Source organism: Sardina pilchardus, chromosome 12 (assembly GCF_963854185.1).
Source record: "Sardina pilchardus chromosome 12, fSarPil1.1, whole genome shotgun sequence".
NCBI classification, from domain to species: domain Eukaryota; kingdom Metazoa; phylum Chordata; class Actinopteri; order Clupeiformes; family Clupeidae; genus Sardina; species Sardina pilchardus.
The window spans coordinates 2184614-2205940 of record NC_085005.1 but is presented as its reverse complement, the minus strand read 5'-3'; the positions used below and the strand labels follow the sequence as shown (position 1 = coordinate 2205940).

General features: G+C 38.4%; 2 protein-coding genes across 2 annotated transcripts; both read left to right on the top strand.

The window, feature by feature from the left end:
* The first annotated feature begins 3559 nt into the window (after positions 1–3559).
* On the top strand, positions 3560–7690 carry abracl (ABRA C-terminal like). The gene is made up of 3 exons (XM_062551229.1): positions 3560–3751; positions 6223–6288; positions 7041–7690. Exons 2-3 carry the CDS (start codon positions 6228–6230, stop codon positions 7217–7219), a joined length of 240 nt encoding a protein of 79 aa, XP_062407213.1. The 5' UTR covers positions 3560–3751; positions 6223–6227; the 3' UTR covers positions 7220–7690.
* Positions 7691–10177: 2487 nt separating this feature from the next.
* heca (hdc homolog, cell cycle regulator) lies at positions 10178–20841 on the top strand. Its single transcript, XM_062551084.1, has 4 exons — positions 10178–10509; positions 15550–16638; positions 18043–18197; positions 19722–20841. Exons 1-4 carry the CDS (start codon positions 10353–10355, stop codon positions 19884–19886), a joined length of 1566 nt encoding a protein of 521 aa, XP_062407068.1. The 5' UTR covers positions 10178–10352; the 3' UTR covers positions 19887–20841.
* The last annotated feature ends 486 nt before the right edge of the window (positions 20842–21327 follow it).

Sequence of the window (21327 nt, the reverse complement as noted above, 5' to 3'; positions counted from 1 at the left end):
GTTTACGAGATGCTACTTCTGAAACAATTTGGTAAGAGTTTATGTCATCAGTTTAAGTTTAATTTCATTGCTAGTTACGCAAGTCAAGGAACCTTTTCACTCTCAATTACTATAGCACACTTATGAATGCAAATAGATACTTTTCTCAATCGCTTTGGCCAAAATGCTTTTCATGGGAATCAAACCTCAGACTGCATGTGCCATACCATTGTGCTAACCACTTATCTATCTCCACATACTCTTTGGAGTTTGCAGGCAACTTGTTTTCTTTAACCCTGACTGTCATAATCATGACATTGCTGATGACTATACTGATGGTTGTATGCATTCACTGAATAAAGATTATAAAAATAAAACAACTTTTCCACCAGAAAATTCATCAGAACAGATATTAGTGCCGAAACCTTTCTGAATTCGTTACTTTCTGTTGACATAAAAAAAAAAGGATGTCCGCCATGTTTTTTGTGCAACTGTCACACATCATCAGTGTTGGGCAAGTTGCTTCAAAAATGTACCCATTTCACAGAGTGTGATTTTGAATAAAACGAATGAAATGCATATTTCCCCTAGTTTAAGTATATTGATGTGTACTTGTAAGTCTGCTGTTTTAAAATTCCAGGCATAATAATTTTAACCAGCCCTAAACAAAAATATCTTGTCCCAAAAATCAATATTGTGTGGTGTGACCATAAATACAGTTTTTACCGTTATGTTTTCATCTGGGTTTGTGTGTCTGCCTGTCTGTCTGTTTGTCTGTCTGTCTGTGTGTTTGTTCGCAAGATAACTCAAAAAGTTATGGATGGATTTCGATTACATTTTCAGGGAAGGTCTGAAATGTCCCAAGGAAGAAACAATTAATTAATGGGAGTGATCCGTAACGGCGTCTAAATCCAGGAGGCGGTGATGTTTTCGCTTGGTGGTACTCTCTGAGTGCTTTTCTAGTTTAAATGGGCAATTGTCTGGAGACCTTTGGGGACAGGGAGTCCTTCTTCATTCAGGAAGTATAGTAGGCCTAGGCTAACATCTCAGAGGAACATTGAAAGTGTCAAGTGAGGTATCTCTCATATTTCTTTCAAGAAATCAAGTATTTTCAGCAGTCTTCCGTAACACTCTTCACTGTCTTTAGGTGTGACCCATTTTACAGGAAAATGTCAGAAGCAAAATGAAATGTTATTAGCAAGACTCATTGTTGTGCTAAGCGCATGAAACCGGTTTGACGCCATATCATATTGCGTGACTGGGTTTTCTTGTCACATGATTCAATTGTCACACTATTGATATACTATATGATATAAACTGCATTTTCCTACATATATATTGTTTTTTTCACACAACTAATAGTTAACTCCGGTGAAAATTGACCAAAGGGTGTTTTTCCGAATGGAAATTCATCATATAAGCCGCGAAGAAAGTGTTTTTTCCTGGATCAAGCACTACAGAGCTAGCACCGGCGGTGAGCCACACACTTTCAAAATAGCATTTCTACCCTGCTGAAAAAAAAACAGCCTGACCAGTGGTTTGCTGGTTCACCAGCTTGTTAACCATGGTTGACCAGCTAGACCAGCAAAACTCTTACAAAAACATACCTTCAGCTGGTTTAGTCAGCTTACGATGGTAATTCAGCTGGTTTTGCTTGTTGTATCACCTCAAGCTGGTAATTTTAGTTGGTGTTGCTGGTCTACATTGCTGGTTTTAACTGGCCATGCCAGCTTATGTTGGTCATTCTAGCAAACCAGCATGACCATCTTTGTCAAGCTTAGCAGGCTGGTCACAAGCATGACCATCTTACACCTGCTGTGTCCCACACAACAGGCTGGTCACACCAGCATGACCAGCTTCCTCAGATGGTCACACCAGCATGTCTGGTTGCCTAACCAGCTACACCAGCAAAGACCAGCAACAGCTGGAAGAAAACCAGCAAAGACCAGCTAAAACCAGCTAAAACCCGCAACCAGCATAAGCTGATTTCTTGCTGTTTTTTTTCAGCAGGGTATTGCTTAAAACAGCACCAAACCTCCTCAGCTTGCTCTGGGTCCCTGCACATAAAAAGAAGGACCAACAATTTTGTTTGCGAACCCGAAGTTTACAGAAGAATGTTAAGAACACCAACTCTCCTTCTACCAGCACCTCTCAAAGGAAAATCCATAAGGCAATTATGTGACATGATGATCTTGACTTTCCTTTGTCAGTCAAGTTGTAAGTGTTCTTAACAGTCATGACGTCATTGACAGGTTTGAAATAGGCTGGGTAAAACCAGCCCAATCTGCCAGCGATTGGATATCGCCCAGTAGCTCAGGCTGGAAACCTGCATTTATCTAATTTATTCCTGCTTCCTGTCCATTTTTGCTGGAACCAATCACAAGCAGGCTTATCCACCAGGCGCACCCGGATCGTTGGTCTGATTGGTTGCAGGACTTTCCAAATGCGTACAGAGTCATTTGAACTATATGCCCATTGATCATGTTGGTGGAATGAGTTGCCCAGTGCTCTCCGTTCCAGCAACAGCTTTGGATCTTTTAAGAGGGGTCTTAAGGCATATTTATTTAATATGCACTTAGTCCTTTGAGTTTGTGATGTGTTATGGTTTGTATAATAGTATTGTTTTATTATAATTTGTCTATTGATATAATTTGAAATTTATTTTGCTATTGTCCTTAAATTTAGCCATACCTTGCTTTAGTTATTATTATCATATATAATTAACTGAGTGACTTATTTGATTGCTATTCTCATTTCACTGTTTTATTTCTCATTAGGTTAGTGCTTAAAATTATTGTTCTACTGATAATATTACTATTCTCCCTAGTTTGTAATTGTTCACTGTTAATTTAATTTGTATTGTTATTTATTTGTATGTCGCTTTGGACAAAGGCGTCTGCTAAATAACCATAGCCATAGCCATAGCCATAGCCATAACCATCATGCCTCTTGTGCAGTACAAATACAGCACAGATCCCCAGACTAATGTTCAATCTAACAGTTTTTCACAGTTGCTCAAACACTAAACCCCATTCTCTGAATCAAATTCTCAACACATTTGTTGAATTATTCTCTTTTTTGGCAAAACCAGACCACTTTCACCCAGGTAGTGCATTTTACCAAACTCATTAACCCCTTTTGCAAAACTCATTTTTGGCAAAACTTTTGCAAAACTCATTGTCCATTGTGATGCACTTCTTAATTATATTGATAACCAAACAAGGCGGAAGGTTGTGTTGGCAATTATTGTGAAAAACTGTAAGAGATTGACAGTCTGGTTGATAGCCAGGGTTGAAAGGCTTTTTTATAACAAATAAGTTATTTAGAATATGTAATACTCAGCAGTGTGTGTATTTTCCTTGACCCGCCTTTTGAATGCTAGATTCCAATTTCTAGACATAACATTAGCCTATATCCCGAGAAAAATATATTTTTATTCTGCACTTAGGCCTAGCCTACCGCTCTGGGCCTAGCGCCATAGACATATATGCCTAGCGCGCTATAGGCCTACTCACGAGCGCCCTCACGTGGAACCAGACCAGAAACTGCAACCGGTTCAGATACCGGAAGTGTCCTAAAGTGGAGGTTCTGGGTTCTCTGGTTTTCTCCTTATTAGACATCTTTGCCCGAAGCATCATTGCACGAAACAACGGCTATTCAGGAAATTTTGAAACGCCGCACTTCCGCTAACATTGAAATCCATAGAGCTGGCAGCATTGCAGCATCTTTCACAATTGACAGATCTACATTAGGCTATCACCTTTTAACGCAGGTAAGATTGATTGGTGTTTATTCATTCTCACTACGCTGAGATTATTCAAAAGGCCATCGTTGAGCGGTATCCTTTGTCGTCTTTAGTAGACGTCGCTTGTAGGTTACAGCTTCTTAAGCGGGTGTTGTCTGCCGAACAAACTATTTTTTTGCTTATTTGTTGTTTTCACAGCCTGTAGCCAATATCCTATTACCCTGTTAGAATGTAGCCTAACCTAGGGATGGGCAAAGCGAGACTTTGTGAGAGCCTACTGAAACACTCGAAGCAAATGGCTGTGATACTTAGAAACATTGCCGACTCTCCAGGGCGATAACTATATAGATGCATTCCTGAACAAAGCTGTCAAATGCTTTGTTTAGAGCGTGGCATCCACATTCCACACTGTTACCTAAACTCATATTTTTAACAGGGCATTCTACTTCCGCGTAGCCTATTTGTTGGGATTCCATTCAGTAGGCTAGGCCTACATGGTTGTTAGCCGTCTAGTTTGATGCATAGTCTCGTTGCATTAACCATGAGACTTAAATATATTGAAACAATTGTAAACTGTTGGGTATGACGCAGAAATGTTTAATCATTTTTAAGGGAGATGTATTATAGACCTAATGTGTAGCCTATCACTCTGCCTGAGCTCCGAGGGAAAGTAGGCTATCATCGCCTCCTGTTGCCGCCCTAAAGCTTATTTTAACGACGGTAAAGGAGAATTGCGGCGATTTTTCACATAGATCTGTTTCTTGAGGATGGTGACTTAGGCTACTGTCGCTGCTGGAAAAAAATGGTTCTAGCTATCTTGAATTTCTGCAGCCACCAGCAATAGTAGCCAGGCAGTTTCAGTGTTACACTCTGGGGGCATCATTGGGAGCTCATGAACATGCGGACAGAGTAGGCTTTGTATTGGGATTGAGCTTTATTTTCTCTTTTTCCCCCCTTTTTCTTAAATCCCGGTCTACATGGGGAAGTTAGGGAAATGGGTTCCGATTGCCATTGGGGTCACCTTAATTGCTGTTGGTGATAACTTTATTTTCAGGACCATTTTGATTTGTTTAAAGTAGGCTAGCCTATTTGTGATGAAATGCATTTGCATGTGACGTCACCAGTTTGGGTGCTCTATCCAAATGCACCATTGAGATCAATATTTTTTGTCCCCACCCCTGCAATTTCAGTGATTCAGTGATTTTAATGCCACCTGTGTTTACTCTATACAAAACATTTCTCAATAGATCTCAATGGTTCATTATGCCTATCAAGGTGGGAAATAAGCAAAGACTTGCATAGGACAGGACAAATCAGTGTTTTTAAGAAGAAGGACATTTTACATTACAAGGTGGTAGGGAGCTCTGAAAATGAGATCCAACATGATTTTTCAGACTTGCGAGGTCTACTGTTCAGACCCTGAAGGAATTTATTTTCTCTCGATTGCTTTTTTTAGAGTGTTTCCTTCTCATCTCAATAGGGAAAATAAATTAAGAGCATATGTTGAGTACAAATATCTTCTGAAGGCCTAAACAGAGCCCAGCCAAAACTCCAATACAATTTTGATCAACTTTGAGGGACAGCTATGACCATGCAGGATCATCCAGACCAAACATGACTTTTGATACATACTATTCCTATTTACACCAGCATGTACAATTTGAGCCTCCTACATGGTTTAGTTCTTGTGCTATATGGGCTTGTGAACTTTGACGAAAAAAGAGCCTGAACAAAATCGACACCCCACTCCCCCTTTATAACTGTCTGTATATCTTGGAATGTATTGATCTAACATAAAAGTCATTTTACAGTGATCTGTCTTTTTTGGACATGATCCCATTTATTAACACAATATTTTTAATTACTTTTTTTTTTTTTTTAACAGATTACTGTTATTCATAGTTGGTTCTGTGTTTTCAGTATCCAGGTATTAGCATGCTACAATAAAACTACAACTACTTTGAAAGTAATTCTGGAACTGTGATTATCCTTACCTATCTTACTTTTTTTACACTTCATGTGTGTCTTTAAATTTGATTCATAATGGTCTCAGAAAGGTCTTAAATGTCATAAATGTAACTTGTTCAAACCGGCAGAAACCATGTGAATGCTTAAGCATGTCTTGAGGTTCATACTGAGTTTAATTCCTTGAGTTTAAAGGATGACAGTTTCGTGACATTCCTTTTACTTGGGATACGTTTTGCTACAGGCACTATAAAAGATCAATTGTGGCCAAATGTGGACCACAGCTCTCTTTGGTGGCCGAATGGTCTATCTGGGCCAGAAACGGCATTTTTTAATGCAACTAATGCCTTGCTTGTGAAAATCCCACTGCACATTTTCTTCCTCAATGTTTTTAAAATATATCTTGCACCAGGAAAGGCTTTTAGCATTTTTTAGTCATGTAATCTATTTAAAGAAAATAAATCTACTTTTCTTGCCAGTGTTGGGTTGATTCAGAATGGGCTCCTCCTCTATTAATGATTTCTGTTTTACAGTAACAATGAATGTGGAGCACGAAGTGTCATTACTTGTGGAAGAGATTCGGCGCCTTGGCACTGAGAGTAAGAATTTTGCATGAACTTTCTTCAGTGTATTTCTCAAGACATGTTATGAAAGCATTAGCTCTTAAGACTCTCACCTTTCTTTTGAAAATGGTGTGTGCAGGCTTGAACATATACAGTGCCCTTCATAAGTATTTGAACACATGCTAAAGTTTATTAGAAAGAGGAATATGAAATCTTTTGGAGATTGATCTTAATGCCTTAAATTCAAAAGATGAGAAAATATCCAACTTTTAAGGACCCCTGTTTTCTTTGTTAATGAATAATGTATTGTAAAAATAAATAAAAGGCCAGATGGATCCAGGATACTATGCATCCTGATAAAGTTCCCTTGGCCTTTAGAATTAAAGTAGCCCCACATCACCACCCTTCACCATGCCTAGAGACTGGGGTTCCAATACGTATGACCCCTGTATTATAAGGAAAAACATTTATTTATTTACGATACAGTATTCATTCACAAAGAAAATTGATGTCCTTAAAGGTTGGATATTTCCTTTTTTATTATTTTTTTTATTTAAAGCATTAAGATCAATTTCCAAGAGAAGATTTTATATTCCTATTATCTTATCTCTATGCTGCAAAACAATACTAACTAGATTTTTATATTCATTCATATAAGATAACTTGTTGCAGTTTTTGATGGTCCAACAGACGCATAATGTGACAAATGGACAAGGACACATTACTGCCTCAAGTTGAACTACCATAGAGAGGTAATCTTGAGAAAACTATATGGGTTTTTTTTTCAGATGCAGATGGGAAGATCAGTGTGAAATTTGGAGTACTTTTCAATGATGATAAGTGTGCCAACTTGTTTGAAGCCCTTGTGGGGACCTTGAAGGCAGCCAAGAGGAAGAAGATAATAACATTTCAAGGAGAACTGCTTCTTCAAGGTGTTCATGACAATGTTGATGTTATTCTCTTGTAGGATTGTCAACACACTATTTTCTCTGTATTTAGCAGAGTTTAAGCAATGCCTTCAGTATCCATTATCAATCCATTTGATAATGCTATGATGTCTCATTTTGATACGGAAATGTCCACATTTTTTAAGAAATAATTTTTAGCCACAGGAAAGACCGTATTGTGCAATTATGTCAGTTGCAGACTTGATGCTCAACCAGTGATTTCATTGGTAATCCTTTTGATATTACCACTAATGCCAAAACAGAGGTTCACTCTTTATTATAAATACAAGAATGTCTTTCTTTTGATTTCCATGTCTTGTATAATACTAGATTAGACCATTGTATTGTACAATTCATCCAAAGAATAGTAATCAGGCAGATTTAGTCACATCCACATAAATTAAATTATGTTTTTCATACACATTTTTTTTTTTTTTTAAATAAAATGTTTCTGTATGGAATGAAAATAAATACTGTTTAGTTCATTGTAATATCAAACTTTTGGCCATTCAAATTATTCTAATAATATCTTGTATTTATGGAAGCCGGTTACATGCCAGAAATGCATCATTTCCATGGAAAGGAAGTATTTTAAAATCCAGACAAGTTCAATAACTATTCACATTGGGTGGTTTGTCTCATGCACAACTGGACTGACTTACTGTATGTCCATGTTTAGGCAACTGGATGTTAAACAAACAACTGAAAGGTAAAAAACTGCTCAAGCGTTATTGATCGTATCAAGGTTTTTAAAAAATCTAGTTGGTATTGTTTTCAGTGTAAAGAGATTTACCTAGCGCTTTCTGGTAAATCTGCCCTACAAAGGCTAAGAGCAGTATCTGCACTTTTTCCAATTGTTTTTTTTTTGCACGAATAAGAAGTGCCTGCTCTTCGATCTGTTAAAATTTCATATGGCTACCTAATACATTTCTTAGATTAATTTGCATTTTTAGTTTGCAGTTTGTACAAGTAGAGGGAAACCAAGGCAGATTGCAGTATCCACATAAATTGCATTGATTTCACTTGCCATTACTGCATTCTGCCTTGGTTTCACTTGCCTTTGCCATTACTGCATTCTGCCTTGGTTTCACTTGCCTTTTATTCTATTTTTACATAAATGTGTATAAATGACAGAGTTATGCCATTGATAAGGCATCAAGAAGCATATCTTCACTAAAAATGTAGTAAATACCTCCTCAATTAATATAAAAACTGAGTGATTATGATCACTTGCTACACTTACTGCAAAATGTTATTGAATGGCCATGCAAGTATAAGCAGTAATGCAAAGGCAAAGCGCAGTATAGCCTATAACATTACCAAATTTTGCATTAATGTCAAAAAACAAATGGTTTAATATTCAGCTCACTTTGATCTATCTAATGATACCCTTTGTTGTTGAATATAATTTTATGCTTATACTTGATGTAAGAAAAACACAAAAAGCTGTTTTTCTCAGTTTGACATTTTTGCTGATACTGCTCTTAGCCTTTGTAGGGCAGAAATCATTTAGACTTAAATGCAGTAGAAGTCTTCTTAAATTAAGACGTCTCATCCAGAAAACGAGCAAATTTGTCCAAAAAACCCCGAATTTGTCTGCCAGTGTGATGAGTAAATTTGTCTTGATAAGACTCCTCGAAATCTTTCATGAGAGTGCTAAGTAATAGCAGTAGCTAAGCAATAATAATAATATATATTAAAAAAAATTGTCATATTACTTTAAAATGAATACCATTTAGCTAGATTTTATTTTTTGCAGTGTAAGGGGAAAGTGTTTTTTGAAGCAACTGCATACATATCTGCTGAAGGATAGGAAAATACTACAGAGTGAAGAGCACTATGTGTATGGAAAGCACACAAAGACACAGGCATTTCCCAGGTCTAATTAGACATCAATCAGTGGCAAAGAAATTTAAATAAGAGCTGCCTTTTCGACAAAAATAGTGTAATAATGTAGACTATGGGTGCTGCATTGTTCCCATGGCCCTACTTGTAATATAATTGACATAATTATGTAACTTGCTTTTAGATAAGTGTCTGCCTCTAATATAGTCTTATGATAAATTATTGTTTTGGGGTATGGGTCAGTCTGTACAATCACCACAAAATCCACAGAAATATGAATGCCTCATTTACTCTCTTCTATTTAATTCTCACCTTTGCATGGACGATTTGGGAGATGTAGGACTAATTTATTTGGTGAAAGCACAATCATGCGGTAGACTAGCCTACATCTAGTTAGAGAACCCTTTTGTGAATTGGTTTGGGAAGCTGAAAAAATATTGTGTTAGAAAGGATTGAACTGACCTTTGGTCTATTCTAAAGATGAGCTTGTTGTCAGGTCATTTCTGAGAATATGGCAACCTGTTTCTAAACAGGATGTAATGGTCTGCACAACTGAAATAAAGCCTTTGTTTACAAGGGGGCGGCACTTCTGATAAGGGTTAGGGTTTAATGCATTTAAGTTTAATGATGGTTATGCCCTTATTGGAAGTCATAAATCAGTGAAGCCTTTTAATTTGAGATTTTGAGAAGTGGTCTTGTGTCCAGACTAAACCATCTATACTAGGCAGGTCTATGCATTATCTGAGACTTTGATAGACTAGCAAACAAATACGCTAGGCTACTGAGTGGAAAATTATTGATTTTTTGGGGGGAATTTTTTTTTAACATTTTCTTTTATGGAAGACAATGACTTCATGAGGCACAAAGTAAGATACGATCTAATTTTGCTGATGAGGACTTTTATGTGAATGGATGCTTAATGAGTTTTTGTTTTAATTTATTTGCAGCCTTAGTGCTTGTATGTGTGAGCTGCATTTACTGTAGGCTACTTGCATTGAAGTTTGTATGTTAGTTAGGCTGCTGAAAGCTTGCATTTAAGCGTGTATACGTGCTAGGGGTGGAGTCGGCTTACGTCACGCATAGAGGAAACGCTAAAATGAAAACAAAACGCAGACACGCCTTCTAATGTAGCCTACCTTGTTATCTGAATTTGGACTAGCCCTATCTAATGACAGTGAGGAACATTGATCGTGTCATCACTGTCGCTCGAAAAGCAGGTGGAAGCTGTGCACTTGTCAGACTATCCAATCGACGACGAAAATGTCACTCAACACTGACTGAGGCTGTATTCATGATAGCAACAGCATTATGCCTAACCAAAAAAGCAACAAAGGGAAGCGAAATAAACGCACAAACAGCAGTGGCGATGAACAAGAAAATGGAACCACTGCATCAGGAGGAGCCCAAGGAGGTGCAACAGCGTTATCGGGGGCAACGGTAGGACCATGCCAAGACAACACGGGCGGTGAGTAGCCTAGTGTTGACTGCTTTGGGTCATTTAACGTTGCATCTTTCATCTTCCTATAATCCTATGGTTAAATATGGTGAATACAAATTCCCTTACATTCCAGGACCTGTAGACATTTCATAACAGCTAGGCCTAAAGCGCAAAACAATAGCGGAAGCCTTGTTGAAAGATAGCTTGTGTTGCGTAGTCGGTCCTGAATGCAAACTCAGAGGCAGCTAACAATTTGTAGACTAGCTCACCTATTGCAAAATTACCCCAATGGATAGGCTACAGCGTCACTTTAGTTAAGGTCTTAACCGACCTGGCTAGCCCAGGCCTACATCAAATCTATTGAAATTGACTGTTAAAGCAACATGTTTTAGTATTTTGTAGACCAGGCACTTCAACTTTTTGGATCCAGGGAGTAAATTATCTGGACCCTTCCTAATAGGCTATTTGAGCATGTTTAAGCCTATAACATTTATTCTAGATGACAAATTATTGGCATATTCTACAACTTGCTTTACACCTTAATAGGCTATCCAGAGATAGTGATAAATAAGCTTAAATCATTTAAATGTGATTCATGTTCTCTAGTGAAGCTACAAATAGTCTTCTTAATTCTAAATGAAGATACAGAGTTGACTGAATCCAATTTGATCCAGACGAGCTAGCTATAGAGCAGGTAACTTGAAGCTGTCTGGCGAAGAATAGTTCTTTATTTTTGGATGTTACAGCAGAGTTTGTGGAGCTGCTCCACTCACACCACAGAACACAATGGTACAAAGTGAACCCTAGGCACTAAAAGCAGCAGAGATAGAACATTCATAGTTAGATGTAGTGAATATAGGCTACACAAATGATTCACCACAGGTGTCTGTCTGGAGTCAAATGGGAGATTGCAATTAGTGACAGGAAAGACCTAATGGGCTTCCTTGGTAGGTTCCCCGAAGTACCTTTAATGTCTCTTGTGAGGGGAACAGTTACACCATTCGCTGTTGTAGGTGGAAACATTCTGTTGAAGGTGGAAGTAAATATAGGGAAGGCATTCTCAGCATCATTGGAACTGTCTTTTCTATGTAGATTATAAATTGCAGGTGCCTACGACTCCAGTCCTTCACAGAAAAAAAGCTTTCAATGAACCTTTCTATTGAAATCGATAGGCCAAAAACACATGTTAACACATTTTTATATTTTCCAACATCTCCAAAGTTGGTTGAATGACCTTGGCATACTTATTCACTACAAGGGCCTGATGAACTGATAAGGTACTCAATGAATGTGGGGTCAAAGGTCAATGTTGCATTTAGACAATATCTCCCAACAAGGTTTAGGGATCTTCATCACATTTAGAACAGTCAATCACTGTAAAGGTTACTAATTAACATGTCATAACATGAGTTGAAACATGCGCCACCCTCCTTATTTTGTCGCACCATAAGCTGTAGTCCTGTATTGTAGATGAACTAAGTGTACAAGAATATATTTTGTCATTAAGGGAAATGTAATTCAACCCATACAACTAAACCGCTCACAAAAAGTAAGGAAACTTGACTTTGGCCCATTATATCTCCACTTTCATAATACCAATCACTAAAGTGTTTTATGTCATTTTCATCGTTTATTAGTCACCTTTACAATGAGGTACAGCTTGTAAGCATTGGGCTCCCATGGAATGAGCAACACAAGCAAACGTGTAAGTAGTGCCAACGAAAAATGTGCCAAAATGGCCTGTTATGCTGTTGCAATTCACCTTTGCTACTTCAAACATTGACGATTGCACTCTCCCACAGAAATGAGGAAAACAAAACATGTTCGGCATACATTCGTTCATTTTGTACTCAGTGTCAGGGTCCTCAGTAGCGTGTAGAGGATCCATATGCAGCCACAACAGCTTGGCACCTTCACCATGCTGGTCACCAACCTGGCTAGTGGCTACATTCTGCTGTGGGATGGCATTCCATTCCTCGATAAGGATCTGTTAAGTCAGCCAACCTGGTTCTGTTGGTGACTCTGGCACGTACAGCACGCCCAAGCTGATCCCACAAGTGTTCAATTGGGTTGAGGTCTGGACTCACGTCACGGCAGGCCATTCCATCCTCTCCACTCCCAAATTCTGGAGGTACTCTCTGATGATCCCAGCTCTATGGGGGCGAGCGTTGTCATCCTGGAGGATGGCATTTGGTCCCATATTCTGGAGATATGGAATTGCCACTGGCTCCAGAATCTCATCCCGGTATCTAAACTCACCTGGTAGCACTTGAAGCCCAAAACGAGATGTCTGGCAGCAGAACATTTGGCAGCATTTTTGGTTGGCACTACTCAGACATTTGGCTGTATTGCTCATTCCATGATTGCCCTATGCTTACAAACTATACCTCATTGTAAAGGTGACAAATCAACGATAAAAACGATATGAAACACTTTACTGGTTGGTATTACTAAAGGGGAGATATAATGGGCCAAAGTCAAGTTTCCTTACTTTTTGTGAGCGGTTTATATATTTTCTTAATGCCTACACCCTCTAGATGTGAGTTAGCATGAGTTGAAACATGACTCCCCATCCTCCATACCATGCACGATACATAGTGTATTGTATAGGTGAATCAAGATACGACTGATTTATTTTAGCCTGTAACATTAAGGAAAAACTCATTCAACAGCCTAAATTACATATTTTTTAAATATAAATTTTAAATTGAAACTCACTCGTAAGTTAACATGAGTTGAAACCTTCCTCCATTCCATGCACAATACATAGTTCCCTATTGTATATAGTAGGTGAACCAAGTATACGGCTGATATGTTTTGGCCTTGACCATTAAAAGAAGACAAATTCAACCATCCAAGTTGTTATTTTCAAAAATCCTATACCTGTAGATATGGAATAACATTAATTATGTGAATCATGTCCCACCTTCCTACATACTGTGCTTCACCATGCACACAACATAATCCTGTTTATGGTGAACAAAGTGTACGGCTGATACATTTTGGTCTCAATGGGTTGTTGACGATGGGAAGGTGCCCCCTCTGGCCCATGGCCTGTATTAGTGATTAACTGTGCTAGGTTTGACAAAGATCCTTCAGACTGCTTGGGAGATATGCAAACACTGCATTTCTGTGAGACCCCATAACTTTGAGTAACTAACAAGTTCATCAGGCTCTTCAATTCAGTTCATCAACTCTGGAGATATTTGCTATAATTATTGATTCTGAATATTGATATTCGTTGAGATATGTCATTTTTGTTCTGTTACAGATTGGCATGGCAGACACATGGTTATGGTTATGGTTATGGTTATGGTTATGGTTATGGTTATGGTTATTTAGCAGACGCCTTTGTCCAAAGCGACATACAAATAAATAACAATACAAATTAAATAACAGTGAACAATTACAAAATAAGGAGAATAGCAATATTATCAATAAAACAATCATTTAAGCACTAATCTAATGAGAAATAAAACAATGAAATGAGAATAGCAATCAAATAAGTCACTCAGTTAATTATATAATAACAATAACTATAGCATGGTATGGCTAAATTTAAGGACAATAGCAGAATGAATGTCAAATTCTAACAATGGACAAATTATAACAAAACAATACTATTATACAAACCATAACACATAACACACACATCAATTCTTAATCAACATTAAGTGATACCAATAAGCCTTAGCTATATTTCCTTCCACATTTTACCTTTTTTTCAGGCTAGTTTGCTTAGACTAAAGCCTTAACTGCGTTGGCCAGTGTCACATCAGAAATGACCAGTATGAAGTTGACTTTCAAAGGCTCAACTTCAAGAGCAACTTTTTTTTTCCAGAAATTGCAAACATGCTCACCAAAATTCACCATAATGCATGTTTGCATGTGCTCCACGACTTTTGTGGATAATTGATGCAAAAATGCAGCAGCAATCTCTAAATTTGGCATGTGCTGCCTATTCAACCTACAGTAGCTTGGGTGAACCCAGACAAATCTGTTCGCAAAATTAAATTTGCTGCAGGTCTGTCTAGAAAGGGTCCCATTGATGCCCGTTTGGAGACGCCCAGAGATGAAAATGGGCATTATAAACCAAGCATATTTCAGAAAATGATTGTGATACTCCTGTAAAAGCAATATAACTAACATTTCTACATAGACATGGTTTAATAGTCCATAAATGATTGAAGGATTTATCTAGCATACTGTTTGAATTAGAAGCTCTCAAAAGGGGTTTTGTTGGTTTTTTGTTGTGAAATTATGGCCATTTTCAGAGATAAGACTCAGATTCAGAGAAAAGAATAAACAAAACCGATATAATAATAATAATAATTAATAATGATTAAATATATCATGTAAAATGAAAACACAATGTGACAATATACAAGTCTCGTAAACCCATATTTAGCAGCAAAAAGGTCATACCGTAAATCCTCAAATTATCGCCGGGATTCTATTTATAGCCGGGCCTTGGAGGCATGGTCGATTCAGACAATTAAAGGCCGGCCCCCAAATACTAGCCAGGGTAATAACTGCCTACTAGTAGGGCTATAATTCTATGAGCACTAGAAGACATTGTTTCGATTTAAAGAGGTCTTCTTAATATTTTGTATTGCATGTCGCCCCCTTCTGAGCCTGCCAGAGGCTGAAGCAATACTACATTTAGACCCAACTGAAACATAACTGAAACTGAAACACAATTGAAAAAGAACTCAATTTAGGATACTTACACTAGTTACGCAATAAGATTTCCATAACAGCACAGTGTACATTCAAAGGATGAAGTGGCTGCCTTGTCTTACACTAATTTGAGGTTGTACGGTAGACAACATTTCAAATGTTGAAAATGAAAATTTGGATTATTTCATGGAAAATATATGTTCATTTTAAATTCGATGTCAGCAACATGTTTGAAAAAAACCTGAAAGGTTTCAGTCACTTGAAAGTTTTCCATATTTTGCTATGTTTCAGACACATCTTAAACTGGATTCAATTAATTTTTAATATACACACAAAACTGAGTGGGTTAACAATGCCAATCACCAATTTATATTCTTTGATTTTCAGAGGCACCCTGTGCCACCCCTCTTGTCTGCAGTTTTGGAAGACCCGTCAACCTTGATAAAGATGACTACCAGAGGGTGCTGTGCAATAGTGAGGTCTGCCCTTATAGCAACTGGATGCACCTGCAGTGCTTTTATGAATGGGAAAGCAGCATCTTAGTGCAGTTTAACTGTATAGGACGGGCTCGGAGCTGGAATGAGAAACAGTGCCGGCAGAATATGTGGACTAAGAAGGGTTATGACCTTGCCTTCCGTTTCTGTTCCTGTCGCTGTGGCCAGGGTCATCTAAAAAAAGACACAGACTGGTACCAGGTCAGACGCATGCAGGATGACAGGAAAAAGAAATTAGTGTTGGAAAAAAATGTGGGGAAGTCCATGAACTCTTCAGGAGGGGCCACAGGTGGCGAACCCTCAGAGGACCCCAGAAAATGGAAGCAGCCCACCAGCAATAAGTTGGTTCCTCGAATTCCCAGTCATGAACCATACCATCGGCAGTTGGTTGACATGCAGAACTCTCAGGAGAGGGGCCATGGAAGCTTGCTAAATATTGCTAGTAACCTTGGTTGTCAGTCTCCCAGTGATTTATCAAGTCTGTCCCCCCCTTCAGGCTTTCCCTTTATGTCCCCCAACACTATCATGGGACCTCGTACTTCTCGACACTTAGGTGAGTTCTTGAAGAATGCTATCCACATGGACAATCACAGAAAGAGTGTTGTGACAGGTGGAGTATCTGGCCGAGGTGGTCACATGGAGCATATAGGTGGGCTTCCACTACCACGCCTTGCTTCAGGGGACAATCCTGTACAGTTCCTTCGGAGACTTGACCTGTCTGAGCTGCTGACTCATATACCCCGACACAAGCTTAACACCTACCATGTTCGAATGGAAGATGATGCCTATGCTGGACAAGGAGAAGATCTTAGAAAATTCATCCTTTCTGCCCTTAGTGCTTGCCATCGCAATGTGGTTAACTGTGCTCTTTGCCAGCGTACCCTGCCCATCTTTGAACAGTTTCCACTTGTTGATGGAACACTTTTTCTCAGCCCCTCTAGACACGAGGAAATTGAATATGATGTCCCATGCCATTTACAAGGTAGTAATAGTTGATGTTTCTGTATTCTCTAGTTGTTTTAAGTCAGGCATCAGTCTGATAAATGCTGTTTCTTACCTATGATTTCAAGTGAGGTATTATTTACAAGTAGGGTCTACTTTAGTCTAAAACAGGGGTCCCCAAATAGTTTAGCCCAAGGGCCAAATTATGTCAAACATGCCAAACCAAAGGCCAAAGTATCCAGAATTAAACTTGCATAGTCAAGTCAGGTTAAGTCAATTTATTTAAATTGCACATTTTACGCAACAGGGTTGACCCAAAGTGCTTTAAAAGTGTATACTGTACACCTGCAAACACTTAGATTAATGCACCAATTTAAGTTTAATTTCACTGCTGGTTACGCCCCTGGAAGTCGTAAGTCGTAAGTCAATGAAACCTTTCCAGACTCACTGTCAATTTTAATTGAGATTTGAGAAACGGTCTGATGTTAACCAGGCTAGGGGCGGCCATAATGAGATTGAATTGTGTAGTTGTAGATTTCTAAAGAGAATTAACCAATGCCTCACATAGCCTGCTTGTACAAAAAGTTAAAAGCAATAAAGTTTAGATACCGATTTTTGGACTACTTTGCACATAGAGATGCACTCAACACTTGCCAGTGAGCTGTTAGACATGGTAAAAGCAAGAGTAAAGGTAGCAACAGGTGCAGCATTTTAAACTGTAAATGGTTGATGGCTTAAACAGCAAAGAGTAGGGGGTTCCACAGTGTCCTGGCTAAATTCCCAAATTTCTGGCTCATTCAATCTGGCCCTGTGTAATTGGCTCATTCAGTCAGTCCCTCACTCTCCATCTCAAACTGATGTGTGGTGAGTGTTTTGGTGCATAATGGTGTATAATAATAAATGGTGGTGGTTCCCCTTCACCGTAAAGCATTTTGGGTATCTTAATGCAATGTGTTATTGAAGACAAGTCAGCGGAGCAAAAATGGTATTTAGTAGCTATTTTTGTTGGTACTAGACTGTATGTGAGGTGTGTATCGTCTTCATAACACTAAACAAAGGAAGTGAGTGTGGTGACACAAGCACCTCACATACAACCTAGTACCAACACAAATAGCTGCTAAATACCATTTTTGCTGGCTCCACATGTTGTGCAAAGGACTGCTGTGGTTGGTGAGATATCTTTGGAAACTATGATGATTTGTCAAATTTGTGGGAAAATTGGGGTGGTTTGACAAAATTGCAAGTTGCCCAGAATTCACAGGGATTGGTTGAATTTGCGTTATTTGTTGTCATCGGAAAATCCTGGTGGGTCTGGCAGTTTGTAGTAGGGGTTTGTAGGAATTTGTGAGGAATATGTAAAACAATGTATTCATTATCATAATCATACTAATACTGCAGAGCACCATTCAAAATATATAATGCCATTTGTCCTGTTTCCTTAAAGGGAGACTGATGCACCTGTATGCCATTTGTGTCGACTGTCTGGAAGGAGTCCACAAAATTGTGTGCATAAAATGTAAATCGCGATGGGATGGCAGTTGGCACCAGTTGGGGACGTTGTACACGTTTGATATATTGGCAGCCTCACCATGTTGTCAGGTAAGTCAGCAATTTGGAGAAAAAATCTCAATAAAAGATTTCCTCCGTGGATGTAGACTTGTCTTAAGCATCTCAAAATTAAGAATAATGCCTTGGAGAGATTTGATTTATCTGTTCCTAGAGTAGTAGTAACAATGCCTTTCAATTAGCAGTTATATTATAGACTTGAAAGTATCCCATAGGGAAAGTTGTTCTCAGAAGTAAGAGAACACTGAATGAGACATAAGATCATACACAGAGCACACCTTTTAACCATGCTAACAAAAAATCTGTGAATCCTCCCAAGCAACCCACCACTTTTTCCTGCTTCTCCCAACTTCTCCTTTCACTCTGCCTGATGAAGGTCTAGCGACCGAAAGCTTGCTCAATAAAGCAATTTTTGACCAGAAGACCTGAAGTATGCAGATTCTTCTTAAAAATCCACAGCCTCTCCCATCCAAAAGGTCATGTACTGTAGGTCCATGACACCCCGCCTGGTCCACCATGAAAGAAGCACGCTAACCTAACCAAACGTAATTTAAATATCACATCCCTATGCTTGTTTTAAAGGCCTCACACTATACACATTATACATTCAAAAGAGAAACATTTGTGACCTTGAGATACCGTAGCCACAGTCACGTTGCAAGTTCAGCTGTGACATCAAGAAAACCCGGGGAAGTAGCTTAAAGTGCAACAGACTTTATTTTCAAATAGAACACATCAAACTACAAAGACATCCATTACAAAACCATACGACACAGCCATTTGCCATTTGAAAATGATAAAAAATAATTTATGACTGTTACGTTTTCCAAAGAGAAAGTCATTTTCTTCACATAGCCTATGGCTATATTAAGCCATCAAATGTGTCAACATAACAGGCTACATTACAAGTAGGCTACAAATGTGCAGGATAAGTCTGATGTCCAAGTTATTCCATGAATTAAACTCTTCAACTTTCCAATCTAACCACGATTTACTGCTGCACGGTGCTATGCCGCCTGAAAACTACCATATACGAGTTGAGACCTGACGTGAGATTCGAGCCACCACTCACATTCAAATTGATAAATGTCATGCTTTGCATGGAAATGACCGCACACCTGTGACACGCCTGTTTTATGTCTTACATTTCATACATTTTAAATGATCTCCACTGAGTGTCCTAATTCAAAGGTAGGCTGTTCTGTCAGCAGGCAGTGCAAATAGTATGAGAGTCTAGAGTAGGCCTGATCTACTAATATTTGTATTGCATTGCACATTTCTGTGCAATTACCCACAATGCATTTATTTTTTACTGTAATGTCCTACAGAGCAGTTACATGTATTATGCTGTAGATTTCGCAGGAAATAAGTGCACATTTCTGACAGTGTATGTACGGTAGGGTTCCAGCAGGTATGCTGAAAGAACTCTTATAATGGTGTCATTAGTAGCCAGGGACAGATCATGCAGAGGTATCTCATACAATTTTGCTTGTGATATTTAGGAATCTAAAAAAAACCCATTAAATACTAGCTATGTAACCTGTATTGTGTTTATAGGCTCGTCTGAACTGCAAACACTGTGGAAAGCCAGTCGTTGATGTGCGGGTTGGGATGCAGTTCTTCTCTGAGTACAGCAATGTCCAACAATGTCCACATTGTGGTAACCTGGATTATCATTTTGTTAAACCATTTTCGTCCTTCAAGGTCTTGGAAGCTTATTGACAAATGGTGTCCCTGTGTGTTTGCATTATTTTGATTATTTTCTAATCTTTTCTATGTCTTTTATTGTAATTTATGATAATGGGTGTTACTAAGGATGTCATGGAGGGATGTTGTATTTTATTTAAATTCAGAATGTTTTAATGTGGCTTTCATGAATGTTTGCACATAAGAGTGTTTTTTTCATTCTTCATGCTGAAACCTGTATGAAGAGGAAACGAGCTGAATCTTTACAGGATAAAATGTTTGCAGGACACACTGGATATAAAGCAAAGACCATAGAGCCTGTAGCGCTCTATGATTTTGATATAAACCTTCACCAAGGCAATTCAATATACTGATGAAGTGAATGTATCTAAATACAAACATATCTCTCTTGTTTAAAATAAAATGAAATATTAAATCACTAAATATTCACATAGTATTTCCACACCAGTTCACACAACTGAATATAAGAATTCTTAGTGAATAAGATAGACTAGGGCATTCAAAGTTTGCTTGTGCAGTTACTGTTAAAATGGCACAACAGACTGAACAATAATCCAATTGTCCAGCTATGAAAATGCACAGTGGAAGCACATTTAAGTATGGTATCACTGTATTGCTGCCTTTTATCTTCAACATGTACTCCTGTAACAGTGTGAGTGGGAGAGAGAGAGAGAGAGATGGGGTGGTGTTGGGAAAGGACTGTGTGTTGGATTAGAACCCGGGTCCCTGTGGGCACTTGGTCCTGGATGAGGTACGGATGCTGCAGCTGCATACCCCCTTGTTGTTTTGTTTCTTGGTAAAGCAAAGTTATCTGTCTGTCTTTATAAGGCAATAATTAGCTTTTCCATGGTCTTGGGTGGACAAACATTAACATGTTTGTCTGTACACAACCTCGGAAAAATGTTTACTTGTTTGTTTAAATGATTACAACATGTATGGCATTTGACTTTTCTGATAAAATCTATAAAGCAATAAATGTCAGTCTGTGTGTGTTCTTCGCATGTCTCTTGAGCCGTTTGTCTGACAGACTAACACTTGGTAGACACAAGTAAATACAGTGTTGAGTACGATGCTGTTTGGATGTGAAATGTAAAAAATATATATAAAAAACACATCTGACCTCAGTATGGCAACTGCTCTGGATGTGGTGTGCCAGCAGGCAGGACATCACCATTTTAATAATATGCACTGTGCACTGACACCATTAGTTCATTTGGAATGCTATTGGAGTTGTGTTATTTTCTAGGGGTATTCTGAGTACATCAGCTGAAGAGACTTTTAGAGCATCACATCTGTCTATCTGGAGAACATTATAGAAGATGTTTTGGGAAAGTTGCACTTTTGAAATTTGAAATGAAAATTTCATATGACGATGAAATTTACATAATCTTCACTGTCAATGTCTTTAATTAAGAAACAGAAACCAATAAACAATGTTTGCCAGATGCCCATGTAG

Excerpts from the sequence above, each read along its gene's own strand:
- heca (XM_062551084.1), top strand. The coding sequence starts at position 10,353 with ATGCCTAACCAAAAAAGCAACAAAGGGAAGCGAAATAAACGCACAAAC. Across the intron at positions 10,510-15,549 it reads ATGCCAAGACAACACGGGCG|AGGCACCCTGTGCCACCCCT; the intron begins GTGAGTAGCCTA and ends TTTGATTTTCAG. Across the intron at positions 16,639-18,042 it reads TGTCCCATGCCATTTACAAG|GGAGACTGATGCACCTGTAT; the intron begins GTAGTAATAGTT and ends GTTTCCTTAAAG.
- abracl (XM_062551229.1), top strand. The coding sequence starts at position 6,228 with ATGAATGTGGAGCACGAAGTGTCATTACTTGTGGAAGAGATTCGGCGC. Across the intron at positions 6,289-7,040 it reads TCGGCGCCTTGGCACTGAGA|ATGCAGATGGGAAGATCAGT; the intron begins GTAAGAATTTTG and ends TTTTTTTTTCAG.